Source organism: Triturus cristatus, chromosome 2_2, assembly GCF_964204655.1.
Source record: "Triturus cristatus chromosome 2_2, aTriCri1.1, whole genome shotgun sequence".
Lineage (NCBI taxonomy): Eukaryota > Metazoa > Chordata > Amphibia > Caudata > Salamandridae > Triturus > Triturus cristatus.
This window is the reverse complement of record NC_140582.1, coordinates 1,240,183,837-1,240,203,221: the sequence shown is the minus strand read 5'-3', so window position 1 is coordinate 1,240,203,221 and position 19,385 is coordinate 1,240,183,837. Positions and strand designations below refer to the sequence as shown.

The window sequence follows — 19,385 nt, the reverse complement described above, 5'->3', positions numbered from 1 at the left end:
CCCCTCCCACCGCCTCCGACTCCTCCTCCACCACCACCACCACCACCAACGCCGCCGCCTCCACCTCCACCACCCCCACCTCCACCGCCTCCACAGCCGTGGACACTGCCTCCGCCGCCCCCACCTCGGTCGCTGCCACGCACTCCAGTGGGACCGCCGCTGGTTCCCCCGCGGTCGGTTTCCCTTCCGAGGTACCCGACTCCGCCGCAGGGAACCCCGAAGCCACGACGCCCGCGGTCGCCGGGACGGCTAGACCGGCGGACAGGCCGAAGCCGAAGAGGTCGCGCTCCCGCTCTCACAGTAGGAGAAGGTCACGGAGCCGTGGACGGTCATCGTCGGACTCAGGATGACGCCGTAGGAGGCACAGGTCCAGGTCGCACACGCGCTCCTCGACCAGAGACTTTTCCCCGACGCTGTCGGACTCACCGGGGACTAGGGTGTCTCCGGTGGACGATTTGGTCTCTTTCCAGGAGGTGCTGTTGAGAGGGGCAGCAAAGTTGGGTATCACGGTGATGGTTCCAACACCCACGACGTCCGTGATATTCGAGACGCTTCATAAGAAACATCTGTCTCGACCTCTACTGCCTCTTGTACCAGGACAGGTGGAACCCGCGTTGGAGCTGTTCCTCACTCCCGCAACGACGAAGGCCGTCCCCTCCAGGCTCATGAAAAAGTATAGGGCCCCGGAGTCGGACCCTACCTTTTTGAGAGTGGACCCGAAGCCGGATTCGGTCATCGTGACGGCGGCGAGGAAGCAACATGCGACCGCCCCTTCGTCGACGGTCCCGCCGGACAAGGAAAGCCGCTGGCTGGACTCTGCGGGCAGGAAGGTGTGTGGGACCACCGCCACCACCATGAAGGCGGTGAGTGCAGGGGCTTTGTTGGGCCGTTACGACCGGGCCCTGTGGGAGTCCCTGCAGCAGTATGCGGACCTGCTGCCCCGGGACAAGAAGGAGGACTTCTTGGAGACAGTGCGCGAAGGCATGCTGGTTTCTAATCAGGTGATCGGCGCAGCGGCGGATGTATCCTTGCTGGCCGCCCACGCATACTGTCATGGCGTCCACCAGAGGCGGCATTCGTGGCTGCGACTGACATCCCTCAAGCCAGAGGCGCAGCAACGAGTGGCCAACCTGCCCTTCTCGGGGGAAACCCTGTTCGGGAAACATGCGGATGATGAGATGGCCCGCATGAAGGCGGAGGCGGAAACCCTGACGGCCGTCGGGTTGGAGAAGGCGGAGAAGAAGAAGCGCCCGTTCCAAAGGCGGTTCGGGTCTTCGGGCAGAGGGCGTGGGCAGGGTTCGGGACAGCAGCAGCAACAACAGCAGCAGCAACAACAGCAGCAGTTCCGCAAGCCCTTCCAGAAGCGCCAGAGGGGTAGAGGAGGCCAGCAGGCTACCACCACTACCAAGGGCCCGGCCGGGTCTCGGCCCTGAGCGGTTACTTCCCCCTCAACCGTTACCCACTCCAGTGGGGGGAAGCATTCAATTTTTTCCAGCAGAGTGGAGAAAAATTACTTAGGACAAGTGGGTGCTGAATATTGTTTGCAATGGATACAGTCTTCGGTTTATCAGCCCGCCTCCAGCGATTCCGCCGGTCAGCTCTCGATTCCAGCTGAGAGAGCTCCAGGCGGAGGCAGACATCTTGTTGAGAAAAAAGGCGGTAGAAGAGGTACCTCTGTCTCAAAGGGGAAGAGGTCTGTACTCTCGGTTCTTCCTCGTTCGCAAGAAGGACAAGAACGAGTTCAGGCCCATTCTGGATTTGCGACAGGCAAACAAATGGATTCGCAGAGAGAAGTTTCGCATGCTATCGTTGCACCAGATTTACCCTCAGCTGCAACGGGGAGACTGGCTCTGTGCCATAGATCTACAGGATGCGTACTTCCATGTGCCCATAGCACGGAAGCACAGGAAGTTCCTGCGATTCCAAGTCGGCGCCAATCACTATCAATACACAGTACTGCCATTCGGGCTAAAGTCTGCGCCCAGGACCTTCTCGAAGTGCATGGCGGTGGTGGCGGCACACCTGCGGAGGAACAAGGTGTTTGTCTTCCCGTATCTAGACGATTGGCTGATCAAGGCTTCATCCTTCTCGGAAGCGCAAGATCACTTCCGATGGACGTGCGCTCTCTTGCACAAGCTGGGGTTACACGTCAACATGTCCAAATCGGTCACGACTCCAGTCCAGTGCATACAGTACCTGGGGGCCTCCATCGATACGCGGTCAGCAAGCGTGTCTCCTTCGGAGGAGAGACGGTTATCACTCCTTCGGAAGGCTCAGGACCTCAGGACTGCTCCATCGACGACAGTGAGGAAGGTGTCTTCTCTACTGGGATCGATGGCCTCCTGTATCTTCCTCACGCCTCACGCACGGCTACACATGAGACCACTGCAGGAGTGCTTGGAGGATCAGTGGGATCAGAGGACAGGCTCTTGGGACGACAAGATACGACTGTCGCTGCATGCTCTTCAGTCTCTGAAGTGGTGGTGTTCGGCGGAAAACCTCCTCAAGGGGGTTCCCTTCCACAAGGACATTCCCACGACGAGTGTAGTGACGGATGCTTCTCTCCAGGGCTGGGGAGCGCATTCCGGGGACTTGCAGATTCAAGGAAAGTGGTCTCCTTTGGAATCGACGTACCACATCAATTTCCTGGAACTCAGATCTGTCTTCCTGGCACTGAAGGCCTTCCTTCCGTCCTTCCAGACCAACTCGCTGCTGATACAGACGGACAATACAACCACGATGTATTACCTCAACAAGCAGGGGGGGTCGAGATCGCGCACTCTGTCGCAGGAGGCGCAGGCGATCTGGCGCTGGCTGCTGGCCGGAGGACTGACGATTACGGCCACGCATCTGCCAGGGGTGCAGAATGCTCAGGCGGACGCCTTGAGCAGGCTGATGCAGGAAAACCACGAATGGGTCATAAACGACGAAGTACTAGGAGAAGTCTTCGCAAGGTGGGGGACTCCAGGCGTAGATCTGTTCGCCACCGCCGAAAACAGCAAATGCCGAGACTTCGCATCCAGGTACTACCAGCGGGGGACGCTGGGGAATGCGCTATGGATCGATTGGTCGAACAGCTTTCTGTACGCTTTTCCACCCATTCCCCTGATTCCGGCGGTGCTCATCAAGCTGTCCCAGTCCAGGGCGCGGATGATCCTGATCGCCCCGGAGTGGCCCAGGCAGTGGTGGTTCACGGACCTTCTTCATCGGTCTCTCCTTCCTCACATGAGGTTGCCGTGCAGGCCGGACCTTCTCACGAAGTTCGGGGGGCGGATGGTGCACCCCAACCTCTCGTCTTTGAGTTTGGCGGCATGGCTCCTGAAATAGTGCAATATGGCCATCTGAATCTACCAGACGATTGTATGGACATACTGAAGGAGTCTAAACGACCTTCCACTAGGACATCCTATGCTTACAAGTGGAAGAGGTTCTGTATCTGGTGTAAGTCCAAGAACTTTGACCCGACAACATGTAAGGAAGATGTCATCCTTCCGTACCTTTTACATCTGGCGCAGTCTGGCCTTAATTTCCATTCCATTAAGGTTCATCTGGCTGCTTTGACTGCTTACAGGAAATGCCCTTCACAGACTTCCTTCTTTCAGATCCCTGTGGTCAAGGATTTTTTGGAAGGCTTGAAGAAAGTGTTTCCTCCCGTCAGACTTCCCTCGCCTTCCTGGGACTTGAATGTGGTGCTGTCCAGACTGATGAAGGAGCCTTTTGAACCCATTCACAAGGCTTCATTGCAGCACCTATCCTGGAAGGCGGCGTTCCTAGTGGCCATTACATCGGCCCGCAGGGTGAGTGAACTTCAGGCATTATGTTGTCAAGAACCTTATACTGTATTTCATGCTGCTAAGGTTGTGATGCGTACTCACCCTAAATTTCTTCCTAAGGTTATCTCTGATTTTCATGTCAACCAGACCATAACTTTACCTACGTTCTTTCAGAATCCCTCTTCGCCAGCGGAAAGGTCTCTCCATTCCCTGGATGTTCGGAGGGTGTTGAAATTTTATCTGGATAAGACCAAGGATATTCGTAGGTCTGACCAATTGTTTGTTAATTATGGATCAGTCAGGACTGGTCTTGCGACCTCTAAGCAGTCCATTTCTAGGTGTATTGTGTCCTGCATACAATTGTGTTATCAAAAAGCTAATAAGACCTTAGGGGGTAAACCTAAGGCTCATTCCACCAGGGGCAAAGCTGCCACGACGGCTTTGCTGCGTAATGTTCCTATTGCAGAAATCTGCAAGGCGGCCACTTGGAAGTCGGTCCATACCTTTGCTGCGCATTACTGTCTGGACTCGGATGCCAGGGCAGATGCTCAGGTTGGGCAGGCTTCGCTGCGAAATTTGTTCGCACAGTAGTGGGTTTGTCTTGTTTGTTCTCCACCGCTGCAGTTGTGTGGGGATGGGCTTGCCATTCTATTCACTAGATTATGACTATACACAGAGATCCCCTACTACAGAAGGAGTAGTTTCTTTTCTGTAACTCCAGTTCTGTAGTAGGGGTATCTCTGTTATAGTCATAAGCGCCCGCCCTCCTCCCCGGTGGAGAGATATTTATTCATATGAGGAATGCTACAGGTCTGGCGTGCTACGCCTTCAAAAAGAACTGAAAGTAAATGGGACCTGCTGGGCATTCTGGGATACTGGGGAAAGTTCTGGAAATCTGGAAAGTTTTCTTAAAGGCACAGTATCCTGTTCTAAGCCACATAATGGCAGCCTATGGGGCTTGTCTGTCCACTCCTTCCTCTCTATCATTCCAGAGGCTTTTGCTGGTAGAGGCAGGGTTTTTTCCTATGTGGAGAAAAACTAGACAGGCAGTGCTGTTTGTGGATGTTGGTGGAATTCTAGTTGAGGTACTGGACAGTGTAGCCTGGTGGTATAGGCTGCATTATCTCTCTTTAAATTAAATTCTCTCTTAAAGGTGTATGCAGGTTTGCATGATTTGTCACCTTTTAGAGATTATTTTTTATTGCTCCGGGGTCCACGCACATGGGCGGGACTATTCACTAGATTATGACTATAACAGAGATACCCCTACTACAGAACTGGAGTTACAGAAAAGAAACTACTCCTATGTGGGAATATTCTTTTGTTCACTTCCTGCAGGAGAGTCAGACCAGTCCAGAATCCACGCGTCTCTCTTTGCAGTGCTCGCCTGAAGTGTTCCTCTGGCTCGGTATTGAAGGCGTAGCTGCTGGGAGACTGGCTTGCCTCTGGACTCACAAATGTTCTTTTTCAGTCGCCATGAAGAATGGGCATCAGGAGGGCCAGTAATGTATGAAAGGGCTTCAGCGCTATTAGCACAAGTGTTTACCTGTCAACTTAAGCTCTGACCTTGGTTGGAATAAAGGTAGAGTCTCCAAGAAGGAAGGAACAATTCTGTTTCTGCGCGTTTAAAACTCATTAAAACATGTGCAGATATTATTACAAGAATTCAACTAAGATCAGTACAAGCAATGATAATAAAGATAGATGAAAGAAAATATTAACATTGCAATCTAAGAGTCTGAACTAAAGCTCTGTTAGCACTGAGGCTCTAAGCATGACCATGGCATGCCTCAAATCAGCCGCTGCCCCCTCAGATGAACCATGCTTGAAAATACCCCAGCACCGGTGTCAAATATTCCCTGTATCCTCAATAATCCTTCTTGTGAACAACTACAATGAGCAGTGTGTATACACTTATGCTCCTGCGCAGCCTCAGTAAATGCTGCCATCCTGAGATCCTCCAGTAAGAGAGAAAGCGTCATCTTATCACAGCGCCTTGAGACCCTCTCGGGTGATTTGCCGTGCTTTATGGATCCTTGATTGATTGATCACGATGTAATTTATCAATTTGTATACCATCCATGCACATAACCAAGGACAATGGCACATTTTCGGTAATAAACACTTGCAAAACAAAAATATGAATGAGACCAACCCTTCTTTAACATTCTTCATTCCGTAGTGCTACAAAAACAAATTTCCCATAGTAACCTTTATGAAGTTAACTAGGATTTACCATAATCCGAATAAATCTTAGCTGATTCTATGTGATGAGGTCTGCTTCACTGTCCTATGTCTGTACATGGTCTTGGATCTAACACCCAGACCTGCAAGGAGGACTTCAAGCCCCAGAAGAGACAATTCAACACTTATCAACTGTGAAACATCAGCCTGGCAATTCCAGAGCTTAGAAAGTCACTTTTGTCCTTGAAGTTATTCGAGCGAAATAGCCCATCGTTCATCCTATTGTTTCCCACTGGGGCTTATTAAAGTCAGACAAAAAAACGCTTTTTGAGCAGGGTTGACACTGTCCTTTTTGTTGGACCTTGAACTCCAACTTTTCTCAAAGGAACTTCAATTCACAGAAGATGCTTCTCTCCGTACACCCTCTTAAGTCATCTCAGTATGATTTAGAGCGATAAAAGAAAGCTCTTCTCAGATCTCATCAAATAGCAATGATGTGAAATGTCTCTGAAGCTTGTGCAGCATTGGTTGACCCCTAATTCATTTCAGAACTCTGCATCATTTTCTTTTTCTTTAGTAAATTAAATTGTTGATATACGAATAGCGAGTTAGCAGACTTTCCTTCGACAAGACAGTTTGTGCATGGAATATTCACCAATGTCTTATACCAGAGAAGCAGGCAGCACTAAAGCTCATCTGAGTAAGAGAGAGAGCAGGCAGCAGCCAGAAATAATCAATCTGAGGCACAGAGCAATATTTACCCGAATAGAACGTATATTGGGAGCAGTAGGATTGTCTCGCCTGAGACGATGGGTCTCCTTCGGCTCGTGGACAGTGGGCGAGTGCTAAGCAATATATGAAAGAATCCTACCTATGCCATAAGTTGGTTAACTCAAGAACGCTTGGGCCAAAACTCTGAGAAAAGTGGCAGGACAAGACATTTTCCAGCCTGGTCAGCTAAGAAAAGATCAGCAAAAAATACATTTGAATCTCACTGTTACCCTGTTTTTATAGTTCAAGATCAGGTTAAATTAGTTACAGCAAATGTATAGAGTTCAGCATCCCCTTTAGTGTGTAGTGGAAGGGATTCTCGGTTCATTAGCTTTTCCCATCTTGATGACGTGATGTACTGTTTTTTCCCTGTTGTTTTGCAGAGCCAGAGAGGGGAAATGGCAGCACAGATATAGCTGAGGAAGCATGACAGGCGAAAGGAATGCAGGAGCTGTGGTAGTGGAAGTGGGCAGAGGGAGGGCATCAGAGGTGTTTTTTCTTTGCGACTTTGCTGACATTGTTTAACTGGAACCAGCAGGTTTGTTTTCTGAGCATTAAACCTGCAAGTTTTATATGTACTGCACTGTTGATTTTTTTATACCATCTTTACCTTTAGTCATTGCCATTTCCATTTATGTTTTCTATCCAAATATGATGACTATCGATCATGTTATTTTCAATGACATGCAAATGGGTGAATTGACTCTTTATTAACAAGATTCTCTGGGTGAATTGACTCTTTATTAACAAGCTTCTCTGGGTGAATTGACTCTTTATTAACAAGGTTCTCTGGGTGAATTGACTCTTTATTAACAAGCTTCTCTGGGTGAATTGACTCTTTATTAACAAGCTTCTCTGGGTGAATTGACTCTTTATTAACAAGGTTCTCTGGGTGAATTGACTCTTTATTAACAAGCTTCTCTGGGTGAATTGACTCTTTATTAACAAGCTTCTCTGGGTGAATTGACTCTTTATTAACAAGCTTCTCTGGGTGAATTGACAATTTATTAACAAGCTTCTCAGCTGCTTGTGGAACCTCTTTCTAATGGGGTACGGAAGAATGTATTTTGCTTGTCTTATCAATCGTAGTATCTACCTGATCACTGATGGACTTGTAGGGGGAACTGTGGGCTATTTGATGGCTTTAGATCTGGTACTTTAGTTCTCATTTGAAGACTCCAACCATGTATGTTATTAAACATTGGTAAACACCTCCTATAGTGTATCTTCTTTTTAGCTCCCAAACCCCTTGAACTGCTGTTGCTTGGAGGCTCATTGGAACATCACCTCTGTTTTTGGGATCATTTTAGGTGCCTGCACTCACCATGAAGACTTCAACAGTGGCAGCTTGAACAGCCTTGAAAGCCTTGACATCCAGACTGCGAGGAACGGAGCCGTGCTTGAAGCCCAGTCTTCTGCCACTGCCGATCTTCTAAGCAAAATGCGTAGCAGCAGCACCCCCGAGTCCTACCTGATGGTGAACCAGCAGGAGTGGCTCTCTCTGCGCCTACACCGTGGTCGACGCTGGAGAATGCCCGGCCTCTCGTGTGTCAGTAGGACGCCAGAGCCTTGAGCTGCCCGCTCTCGGCCAATCATTCCGACCAGGAGAACAAAAGTATGCAGAGCTTTCTTCTCGGTGTCCAGCTCGCCAAATCATGTATTATACCAGAAAGCTCCTTTCCCGCGTTGAAACTTCACTTCCCAGTGACTGAAGACTCCCTATTTCCTTAGGCTATTTTGATAAAATATTTGAACTCTATTTTCCTAACTTAAGCACAAATCTTTTGTTGAAATTGAATAAGAAACATTTTAAAAAATAATTGTCATTGTTTTGTATTAGTTTCTTATGCATAGGTGGTGAACGTCAAGCGAAATGTTAAACTAAATGGAATTTGGAAAGTAAAATTGGGGGCGACTCAATCAGTTAGTGTGGTGTACATGCTCAGGGATCATGCAGCAAAAGGCAATATATATTGACACATTTCCTAGACAGAGAAATGGAAGTGGTTTGATGTGACTTCACGAGGGCCAGTTTCACCAGTGAATGCCCTCCTACCCAAAGGGTGCACTGGCTCGTTGCTGTGCCACCGGTCTGAATTTACTGCAGAACTGCGTAGGTGTTACAGGTAGTCAGGCGGTAGATTCCGAGTATCATGTTATTCCACCAGCAAGATTCTTATGCGTAAAATAATATTGGAACCCAGTGTAGCTCTCGTCAACCAAAGATGTTTTTGGAGCCCGCATAGTTTTAATGCAGTAACCTCAAAACAATCTGGAACTGCACACAGGTGTTCGTCTGTGCTTTTTAAATTGTAGAAGGCACAGTGTTGGAAGATACATCTTTTAATGTGTGTGTTATTATTGTAAACAAACTGAATCATTTTATCCTATTCTTAAATATGTGTTTATGACTCCACTGTATTGATCAATACAAAATGACTCAACTTAGAATCCCAAATTAAATATTTCATATTTGCTAAAAATTGAGCAATAAGGGGCCTATGCATCAACAATGCCATTTGCGATTCCTTATTAGCGAAAAATAAGGAATCGCTAATAAGGAATAGCAAAAGGCTATGCATGTAGGAATCGCTATTCAAATAGCGATTCCTTAATATTCCTTATTACCGAATCGGTAATACCGAATCGGTAATAAGGAATACCTACCCATTCATTCCTATGGGCTTGGAGGCCCATAGGAATGAATGTAAAGCCAGTCTGTATTAGCGATTCGGTATTACCGAATCGCTAATAGCGGGAGCACTTTCAAGGGTGCCAGGGTGTCAAAAGGACACCCTGTTGCACCCCTGAAAATGATATGTGCACATATGTTGCACACACACATGCTCTAAGGGCATGTGTGTGCGCAACATGAAACTTTGAAAAATGCACAAAAGTGCATTTTTCAAAGTTTTTGCAAATTACCATGCAGTTCATCTTCATGGTAATTTGCTCCCCCTATTAGCGAAATCGCTAATTTTTTAACTTTGATGCATTGCATTTAAGGAATCTCACTTTGGCATTCCTTAAATGCAATCGCTATTTAAGGAATCGGTATTTAAGGAATCCCTATTTAAAGAATCGCTATTTAAGGATTCCTTAAATAGCGATTTCTGCTTTTGGGTTGATGCATTGGGATTGGGTATTTTTTCCTTAATACCGGGAGCTATTACCGAATCGGTATTTTACCGACTGGATTTTGGGTTGATGCATGAGGCTGTAAGAGCTTAAAACCCTGGACCATTTGTTTCTCGTTAGTTCCATTAGAAACAAAGCGACTGCATTTGCCACCTCCTCCTAACATGGAAAAAAAAGAAATACAAATGCTTCAGATACTGTTTGCCTGTGTTGTGCAATAGTCTCTTCCCCTCAGAGCACAACAGGATAGAGTAACAGAATACGCATAAGAGCATTGTGTTCTCTGTGCTCACACTTATGCATACCGTCAGCTGGCTTTCATGCAATATTGTGAATGTTAATACATTGGCTAAAACGAAAGAACAAAAGATTTCTGGGTAACGTTGAACCGGGCATGCTCAGTCGTCACCTTCCAGTCTTAAACATCTCTCTGTTTGGAGATAAGTGTTCCAAAGATTTTTTAATGAAATTGGTTTCAGATTTGCACACCAATTCTATGAAGCACTCTTGAAGGAACTTTTCCTGGAAAATAAGTAAGGGTCACATCTAATAAGTTTCTCTTGATTCCGCTAAAGCTAATACTTATTAAATAAATCACTGAAGTTCTTCTTTATTCTTCTTTCAAATTGTGATTCACTTAAGCTTGAATCTTTAAAACATTCTGGCACCACAGACTTAATACTTTGCCTGGGCTTTGAAGGTAAAAATGTCACTTTCTGAGCCCATGGAAAGAAACCACAACTCAAGCCATAATGCCTTAACTCCCATGGCTGTGACCAACCAAGAGGCGTCCCTCGGTGCTCTGCTTTCAAACCATTTAACATTCGGGCATTCTCCTGAACTAACCTGAGTACCAGGAGTTACTTTAGGAACTACCACAGCTCAGGAAGCTGTTCACTTAGGCCTCTCAAGAAGCCTATTAAAGCACTACAGCCCTTGCACCTGCTTGAACATTCTCTCAATGACCTCACATCACACTGCATTGACTGCACCTTGAACCTTCTCTCAGTGACCTCACATCACACTGCATTGACTGCACACTTCTGCTCCCAGAACCAGATACCTGTCCAAGCACTGGCTGCTTGTTCAGTGCTCCCGTGCCTTTTGGCTAGCTTCACACTTTACAAATACCACATACATGCACACGTTCATACCGGTCACTCCTGTTTTGTAAAACTATTGTAACTTTCTATCACAAGCAACACCCTAACTCGGTGAGACAATGCTTTTCTGTATAACATTCAATACAAATCCTAATTAAACATACGTTTGAAACTGCTAAAGTGGTACAATTACTCTTCAGCTGCTTCTGGAGGCCTCCTGTAGCCTAGTCCAGGGTTGCCATATCATTAGAGTATAATACAATGTCTGCCAGTTATCTTTTAGCAGATCACCATTTGCTGTTGTAAAAGGTTCTGGAGTGTCGCACAGGAAAAGAGAAAAAAGCAGAGGTGCAAGCACGCACTCTTGCTGGAAACCAAAACAGTATCAATTCTAGGGGGTTCTCTCTCTCTCCCTCTCTCTCTCCCTCTCTCTGTCCCCCCCCCCCTCCTCTCTGCCTCCCCCTCTCTTTCTCTCTCTCTCTGCATATCCCCATAAATCTGAGATCAAGTATTAGTATGGACAGGATAAAAGTAAAGATGACAGTCCCTATGAACTGCCCCTTTTATAGATTGTCTACCACCATAGATTCCTATCCACAGTGTGAAAAGCAGATTTAAAATCCATAAAACAAACACTGAACGCATCTGTGCACGTGACTTTGCAAATGACATAATCCAAGCAGAGGTGTGATGTGATGTGTCCATTGTGCTCCGGGCGGCTTCAAAGGGAATAAGTGCCGAGCTAACGCTCAGCCCTCGAAAGCCATCCTCCGCGTCCTCCCGCATAGTTCATAAGAGTCTTCAAGCCGTGATATTAATCAGTGCAACCTTGGCTCACGAGAGTATAATCAGTGAACCTTCCCAGCTCCCAGTGATGCAGCCTAAATGTGCAGTAAGATTCAAACCTGGTGAACGGTATGTAGCTCTGGATCCATTTTATAAACCACCTTTATACACCATCTGGGCCAAATCCTTGACTCGGCATAAGGTTTTATAACTTCTTTAATTTCACTTCTAGTTATTACTGCACCCTTCCATCAAGCAAGATTGATGGTATCCCTGCCCCATGGATGAATAATCCATTTAGTGTTCATCCTCCTTATGCTCTCTTCCAAATACGTCTTATTTATCGTCACTGCTGATGCCTCATCGATGGGCAAAAAGCAACTACTACTGTCTTCCTAAACATCGTACCCTCGTTATTTGACAACTGTTTGCACTTGGTTCAAAGATTTTCTAATGCCTGTCTTCGTGTTCCGTTTAACAAGTCCATTTTCCTCCTTCTGTAGATTCCTCTAATGTGTATAACTTATTTTATTCAATTTATATTTCTGATGGCTACTTCTACCCATAGATTCCTCACCTTTAGAATATCCCCAGGAGTCAGACTGGAGCTGGAAGAATTTGCAGCATAGCCCCTGTGCCCCAGTAGGTGTTGTTTTGCAGCTCTGTATGGACTCTGTACCGCCCCAAAAGTGAGGTTGGAGCTTGACCTGGATAGGACACTTCATCTGACTCCGGGCTGGCTTATCCCCCTGGCCTTTCAAAGGTTGAAAACCAGCATCCTCCTTGAAGTCTTACAGCCTTGAGCACTCCTCGTCCTAGCCCTTGCTGCCATTCAATGAAGCCCCGCCTCTCAGGCCCATGGGCGCTCGCTTTGGCTAAACCTTGTTCTCCAGTGTTGAAACTATCATAGATTTTCATGCTTGAATTATTCCCCGTCGCCAGACTGGGTACCTCTGTAAAAATGTGAAAATACTAGTGTAGGCTCTAAACTCAAGAACATTGAATTTTACAATATACTTTAGTAGCTTATTCACTCTTTATTTATGATCCAAACTACGGCCAGTCAGAGACCTGCACCCTCAAGTGTTCCCCTGCCAGAGACTTCCATCTGTCAGATGTTTTGCTTGCACGTCACTGTGAGGAACCCTCAGAAGAAGCTCTCCATTAGGAAGATTTTTCTTTGGAATTGTTTCAGCTAAAGACCGCTTTCTTCAACATGTCTGAGCTGCGACAGAGTATATCTCTATTCAGGGCATGTGAGGCATGTGAGAAGAACAAGATGTACATGGATGACCCACGCTCCAAATGCCTTTACTGCCTCCATCGAAGCAATAATCCTAAAACAAGTTACATCTGCCTTACGTTCTCTTCAAAGACTCTTAAGGACAGAGAAAGAAGATTGGCGTCAGCCGTTTTAGAAGAGAAGGTACACAAGGTCGCACCGTCAGGTAAGGAGAAAGATACTGGGGCTCAGTCACTGAAGACAGCAGGACTTTTAAGCTGGCTAAAGGACCCTCCGACTCTGCTTCTAAGGGTCAGACAACTGCTCAAACGCTGACCGCCACTTCTTTGGAAATGATTCACAAACCAAAGAAACATGCTGAAAAAAACTAAATGGAAGGCTGAGTTGGGCAAGGAATCAATGACAAAAATCTGAAGTTAGTCATTCAAAAGAAGTCAGCAGAGCAAAAAGTATGAATCCAAGTGGGCTACCTGTTTGCAAAACCTCGAAGATGATGACAACTGAATATCTGCTGTGAGGGACATTACTTTATCAGTGTAGACCAAAACAACTTGTTAATGACAGGACAGTCAACTGCAACAGTAGTGTTGACGGTGATCTCTTTGTTGACAATGCAGACAACCGCTATTGAACTATTGACAAAACATCCATCGATGACCGCACCATCTGCGCATTTGTCGACTGATTTAAAAGTAGCAAAGCTGCCAACAATATTCAAAGAATTGTCATTCATTACTATATCATTGATGACTGTAGTATCATCGACGACACCAATGAAACAGTTGCCTACGATGGCATTTTCTCTTTAAAATTGGGCAAAGTTAAAGGAACTTTTAACAGAACAAGCACTGGCACTGATTTCATACACCTTAACTTCACTGGTACTACTAATGCCACCAAGAGAATTACTACAAGATGTTTCTTCAGGTCCCGACTTAGAAGATGACCCAAACATGGATGAAATACTGGCATTTTTCAGTGAGAAAGATCGTGACACTGAGGAGGAGACTGCTTGACCATCTGGTTTAAAATAAGTTTCAGACAGTGAGAAGGGACCATGTACTCTATCACAAAACCCAAGAGCTGAGTTCACCAAGAAAATCGAATATCAGCAGTATGGTTGTAGTTTGGAGCAACCTGCATCACAGATGGTGCCGATACCATGGGAGATGTTCAGTGATCTACAGGAGATGGGCAAAGATATGTTCAAGGCATATGAACTGCAGATTACACACTTTTGCATAGATCGCCATCTGGTGTTGGGCTCGGATGTTTGCAGTTTGATTTTCCTCTTGGAAAGTCTTTAGAAGTCACGAGGTCGGTGATTCCTCCTCTGGTTCGTATTGCGCATGGGCTTCGGCTCCATCCTCAGATTGTTTTTTTCCATCATCGGGCTCGGATGTAATACTTCGCGCTCCTGTTCCGAACATTCCAGTTCGATGATCGAAGCGGAATCCTCGCTCGCCACGGTATTGTTTAGATACTGATCTCCTCAATCACCTTCTTCTTCGACGCACCTTCGATTCCAATCATCGACGGCGGCCTTCGGGCCTATCCAGGCTCCGGTCCCGGCTGATGGAAAGAACTCCTTTCAAGAAGTGCCCTCGATGTGGGTCCAAATTCCCCCACACCGATCTTCATGAGGTGTGCAACCTCTGCCTCTCCCCTGAACACGAGGCTCGAGACTGTCCCGCCTGCAAGTCTTTTAGATCTAAAAAGACTATTCGAGATCGAAGGGCCAGACGAAAAATGGCGCACTCCTCGACCTCCGTTCCAGTCGACATCTTCAGGGACGACGTCGAAGCTCCGGGACAGCAGCACACCGAAGAGGATCTCGTCAGTGCTTTCCGAAGCCGACGACTCGGATGTGGAGGACATCACCCCGGCGCAGAGGGTCGTGAGTAAAATACCCCCTCCCACACCCGCGCCGATACCCAAAAAGGCTTCGGTCACGCCTTCGCCTTCGGGCCTAGGCAAGACCAAAGACACTGCTTCGAACACCCTACCTTCGGGCCTGGTGCCGAAGCCAAGTAAGCCTTCCGGCGGCTCGGGCTCGAGCCAGCCTGCCAGCGGTGCCGAAAAACACCCTTCGGCACCGAAGAAAAGATCGGCCTCTACCTCGACACCGAGCTCCACACCAAAACCCTCGGTGTCCAAACCCAGCCTCTCGGTGCCGACCAAACATCATAAGGCCCTCGGCACCGACACTCCCGTGCCGAAGCCTGTCTCGGCACCGAACAAAAAATCGGAGGTTCCCAAAAAGCACGGCACAGACAAGCCTAAGAAGCCGTCTGCCCCGAAAACATCGGCGCCGACCGAACAACCAGTGTCGCAAGAACTTTTTACACCAGATCCTTTGCAAAAGACACTTACCAAGGATCCAAAAACTGGACATTTGGCACTGTCTTCTAAAAAGAGACACTTGAACAAACCAGCTCCACCTCCAAAGAGGAAGGACTGTTCTACCTCCCCTTTCAGAGTGCCTTCCCCACCTCCTCCACCCTCTCCACCTTCGCCCCCTCCGCCTTCTCCACCCCCGCCTCATCGCTCTCCGACCCCGTCTCCAGACCATGATGATCAGGGGGACCCATACTATGACCCAGCAGATGTGCCACACGACCCCACCCCTACAGAATCCCCAGACCCCTGGGAGGATTATAATAATCCAGACATTCCAGATGTCCCACAAGATGACCTCTATCCATCCAGGCCATCTCCACCAGAAGACTCACTAGGTTTTCACCACCTACTTCAGAGGGCGGCACATAATCACGGGGTAGAGCTACACACTGACCCAGTAGAGGAAGATTTCCTCCTAGACACCTTTGATACTGTGCATAGGTCTACTGCTATACTGCCTATGCTCAAAGGGGTAATAAAGCATGCGCCAGAGGTTTTTAAAGACCCAGTCAGGACTAGGATCCTAAACCCACGCATAGAAAAAAAGTATAAAGCTGCCACTACAGATCCTGCCTACATCAAAAGGCCAGCGCCACTGGATTCCCTAGTGGTATCCACCGCAAGAAAGAGATCAAATTCCCAGGCGTCAGGCGAAGCACCACCACCTGACAAAGAATCAAAGCTCCTGGACGCGTCAGGAAAACGCACTGCGTCACAGGCAGCTAATATATGGCGTATCGCCAACACTCAAGCGCTATTGGCCAGATACGACAGAGCGCATTATGATGAACTAGAAACCATCACGCACCATCTCCCAGAAAAATATAAAAATAGGGCCAATTAATTAATCCAAGAGGGTAAAACAATAACTAATACCTCTATACGCTGTGCCTTAGAAGCAGCAGACACAGCCTCCAGGGCCATTAACACCAGTGTCCTACTCCGTCGACACGCTTGGCTAAGAGTTTCAGGCTTTAAACCCGAGGTACAAGTCTCCATATTAAACCATCCATTTGACCAAGAACATTTATTCGGTCCAAAGATAGATGAGGCCCTCGAGAAGATGAAAAAAGACACAGATACGGCGAAATCTATGGTAGCCCTACAGTCACACCCTCCTAGGCACTCCTTTCGCCGCTCTTCCTTTCGGGGCACAGGCAGAGGCTACTCCTCAGACAGCGCGTCCACGTCCTACAAATCCCCTCCTCAGTCCACCTTCACAAAAGGTTATCAAAGAGGCGGCTATAGAGGAAAAATAACAATAAAGGCAGAGGCAAAACAAATACCGCCCGCTCTGCCACACCGCCTACCCAATGACTTTCCCCTGCTCCCCCCAGACCATCCCACTCCGGTCGGGGGCAGACTACAAAATGTCCTTCACATCTGGGAGTCTATCACATCAGACAAGTGGGTGACCCAAATTATTCGTTCAGGGTACTGCCTAGAACTCACATCTCCCCCCCCAACATTCCACCCAGGCAACGCCCAATGTCGCAAGAATATTCCACGTTACTAAAACAGGAGGTAATCTCCCTCCTACAAAAACACGCAATAGAACAGGTCCCCCACGATCAGCAAAATGTAGGAGTCTACTCCCTATATTTTCTGATACCAAAAAGAGACGAGACTCTACGACGTATCTTAGATCTCCGTCCTCTAAACACATACATACATTCGGACCATTTTCACATGGTAACACTTCAGCAGGTACTTCCGCTCCTCTCCCAGAACGACTTTCTCACCACACTGGACTTGAAAGACGTGTACTTTCACATTCCGGTACACCATGCCCACAGAAAGTACCTCAGATTCGTAGTGGACGGGCAACACTACCAGTTCAAGGTGCTCCTATTCGGGGTCACAACAGCACCACGGGTATTTACCAAGTGCCTAGCGGTAGTGGCGGCACACCTCAGAAGACAGCACATTCACGTCTTCCCGTATCTGGACGACTGGCTCATAAAAGCCGCGTCCTACAACCAATGTGTACACCACACCACCACTACAATCCAGCTACTTCGCCAACTAGGCTTCACGGTGAACCACCAAAAGTCCCAGCTAACACCATCCCACATAAAGCAATACCTCGGTGCCACTATAGACACCTCAAAAGCCATTGCCTACCCCAATCCGGCAAGGATCGCAAGCATTCAGGCTTTGCGTCAAAACTTCATACTTCAACACTCCCTCCCAGCAAGAGTGTTTATGCAACTGATAGGGATGATGGCCTCTTGAATTTTCATAGTGCCTCATGCAAGACTCCAGATGCGTCCACTCCAAGAGTGCTTAGCGCGCCATTGGAACCAGGCCCAGGGGCAACTGACAGATCTGGTGTTGGTAGACGGTCGCACCCATCACTCTCTGCAGTGGTGGAACACCACAAATCTTTCCAGAGGTCGACCTTTCCTGGAACCGGTTCCACAAATAATCCTGACAACAGACGCATCGCTCTCCGGCTGGGGAGCTCATCTACTACACCTCACAGTGCAGGGCACATGGACGCCGCAACAAAAGTTACTCCACATCAATCATCTGGAGTTACTGGCAATCTTTCTAGCCCTAAAAGCCTTTCACACACAGATTTTAGGCAAAGCAGTCCTTATCCGCACAGACAACATGACTGCCATGTACTACATCCAGAAACAAGGCGGCACACACTCTCCACAGCTCTCTCAACTAGCACAGAGCATATGGAGATGGGCAATCCCACACAAAATCTTTCTCCTGGCCCAGCACGTCCCAGGAGTCCAAAACACCATGGCAGATCTGCTCAGCAGACAAACGCAACAAATCCACGAGTGGGAACTTCACCCGCAGGTTCTTCACCCGTTCTTTCAGATGTGGGGGCATCCACAGATAGACCTATTCGCCACCCACGAAAACAAAAAATGCCCAAGCTTCGCTGCCAGATACCCACACCCATTGTCCAAAGGCAATGCGATATGGATGAACTGGTCAGGCAAATTTGCATACGCCTTTCCACCTCTCCCACTAATTCCATTAGTGGTGCGAAAGCTACAACAGCACTCCCTCACACTCATTCTAGTAGCTCCAACATGGGCCAGACAACCGTGGCACACCACGCTGCTGGAACTCTCAGTAGTGCCACACCAAAAATTACACCTCTCACCATGCCTCCTAACCCAGAACCATGGAGAGATCAGACACCCGGACCAAGCTCAGCTCAACCTTGCGATCTGGCTCCTGAGATCCTAGAGTTCGGATACCTCAACCTTCCCCCCGACTGCATGAACGTCATCAGAGAAGCGAGACGCCCTACCACTAGAGCCTGCTACGCTGCAAAGTGGAAAAGATTTGTTGTTTATTGCCATAACAACACAATCAACCCTCTAGACGTATCTATACAGCACATCATATGCTACTTGCTCCATCTACAAAGGTGTAACCTAGCATATACATCCATTCGGCTACACCTCGCAGCAATTGCCGCTTACCTACAAAACAGACAGCACCTATCACTTTTCAGAGTACCTGCCATTAAAGCCTTCATGAAGGCCTAAAACAAATAATTCCCCCCCAGAGTGCCACCCTCACCTGTGTGGAACCTAAATATAGTTCTCACAAGGCTAATGGGATCGCCTTTCGAACCTTTGCATAAATGCGAGCTGCAATTCCTCACATGGAAAACAGCTTTCCTTGTAGCCATCACCTCCCTTAGAAGGGTCAGTGAGATACAAGCACTTACTATACAAGAACCTTTTCTCCAAATACACTCGAACAAGGTTGTCCTCCGTACCAACCCAAAATTCCTACCCAAAGTCATCTCACCCTTTCATCTAAACCAATCGGTAGAGTTACCGTTTTTTTTCTCGCAACCTCAAACTGTTGCAGAAAGGGCTCTACACACACTGGATGTTAAAAGGGCCTTGCTTTACTATATCCAGAGAACACAACCTGTCAGAAAGACAAAGCAACTGTTTGTCTCTTTCTCTCCACCTCATAAAGGCAACCCCATCTGAAAATCTG

General features: G+C 47.6%; 1 protein-coding gene across 2 annotated transcripts in view; it reads left to right on the top strand.

Moving 5' to 3' along the window:
- Positions 1–8,548, top strand: part of CCDC142 (coiled-coil domain containing 142) — a 261,614-nt gene extending 253,066 nt beyond the window's left edge. For both annotated transcript variants that reach the window (XM_085642907.1, XM_085642908.1), the window contains one exon: positions 8,039–8,548. In XM_085642907.1, coding sequence (XP_085499033.1) covers positions 8,039–8,301 — 263 coding nt within the window. In that variant the 3' untranslated portion in view covers positions 8,302–8,548. The remainder of the gene's footprint in view (positions 1–8,038) is intronic.
- The last annotated feature ends 10,837 nt before the right edge of the window (positions 8,549–19,385 follow it).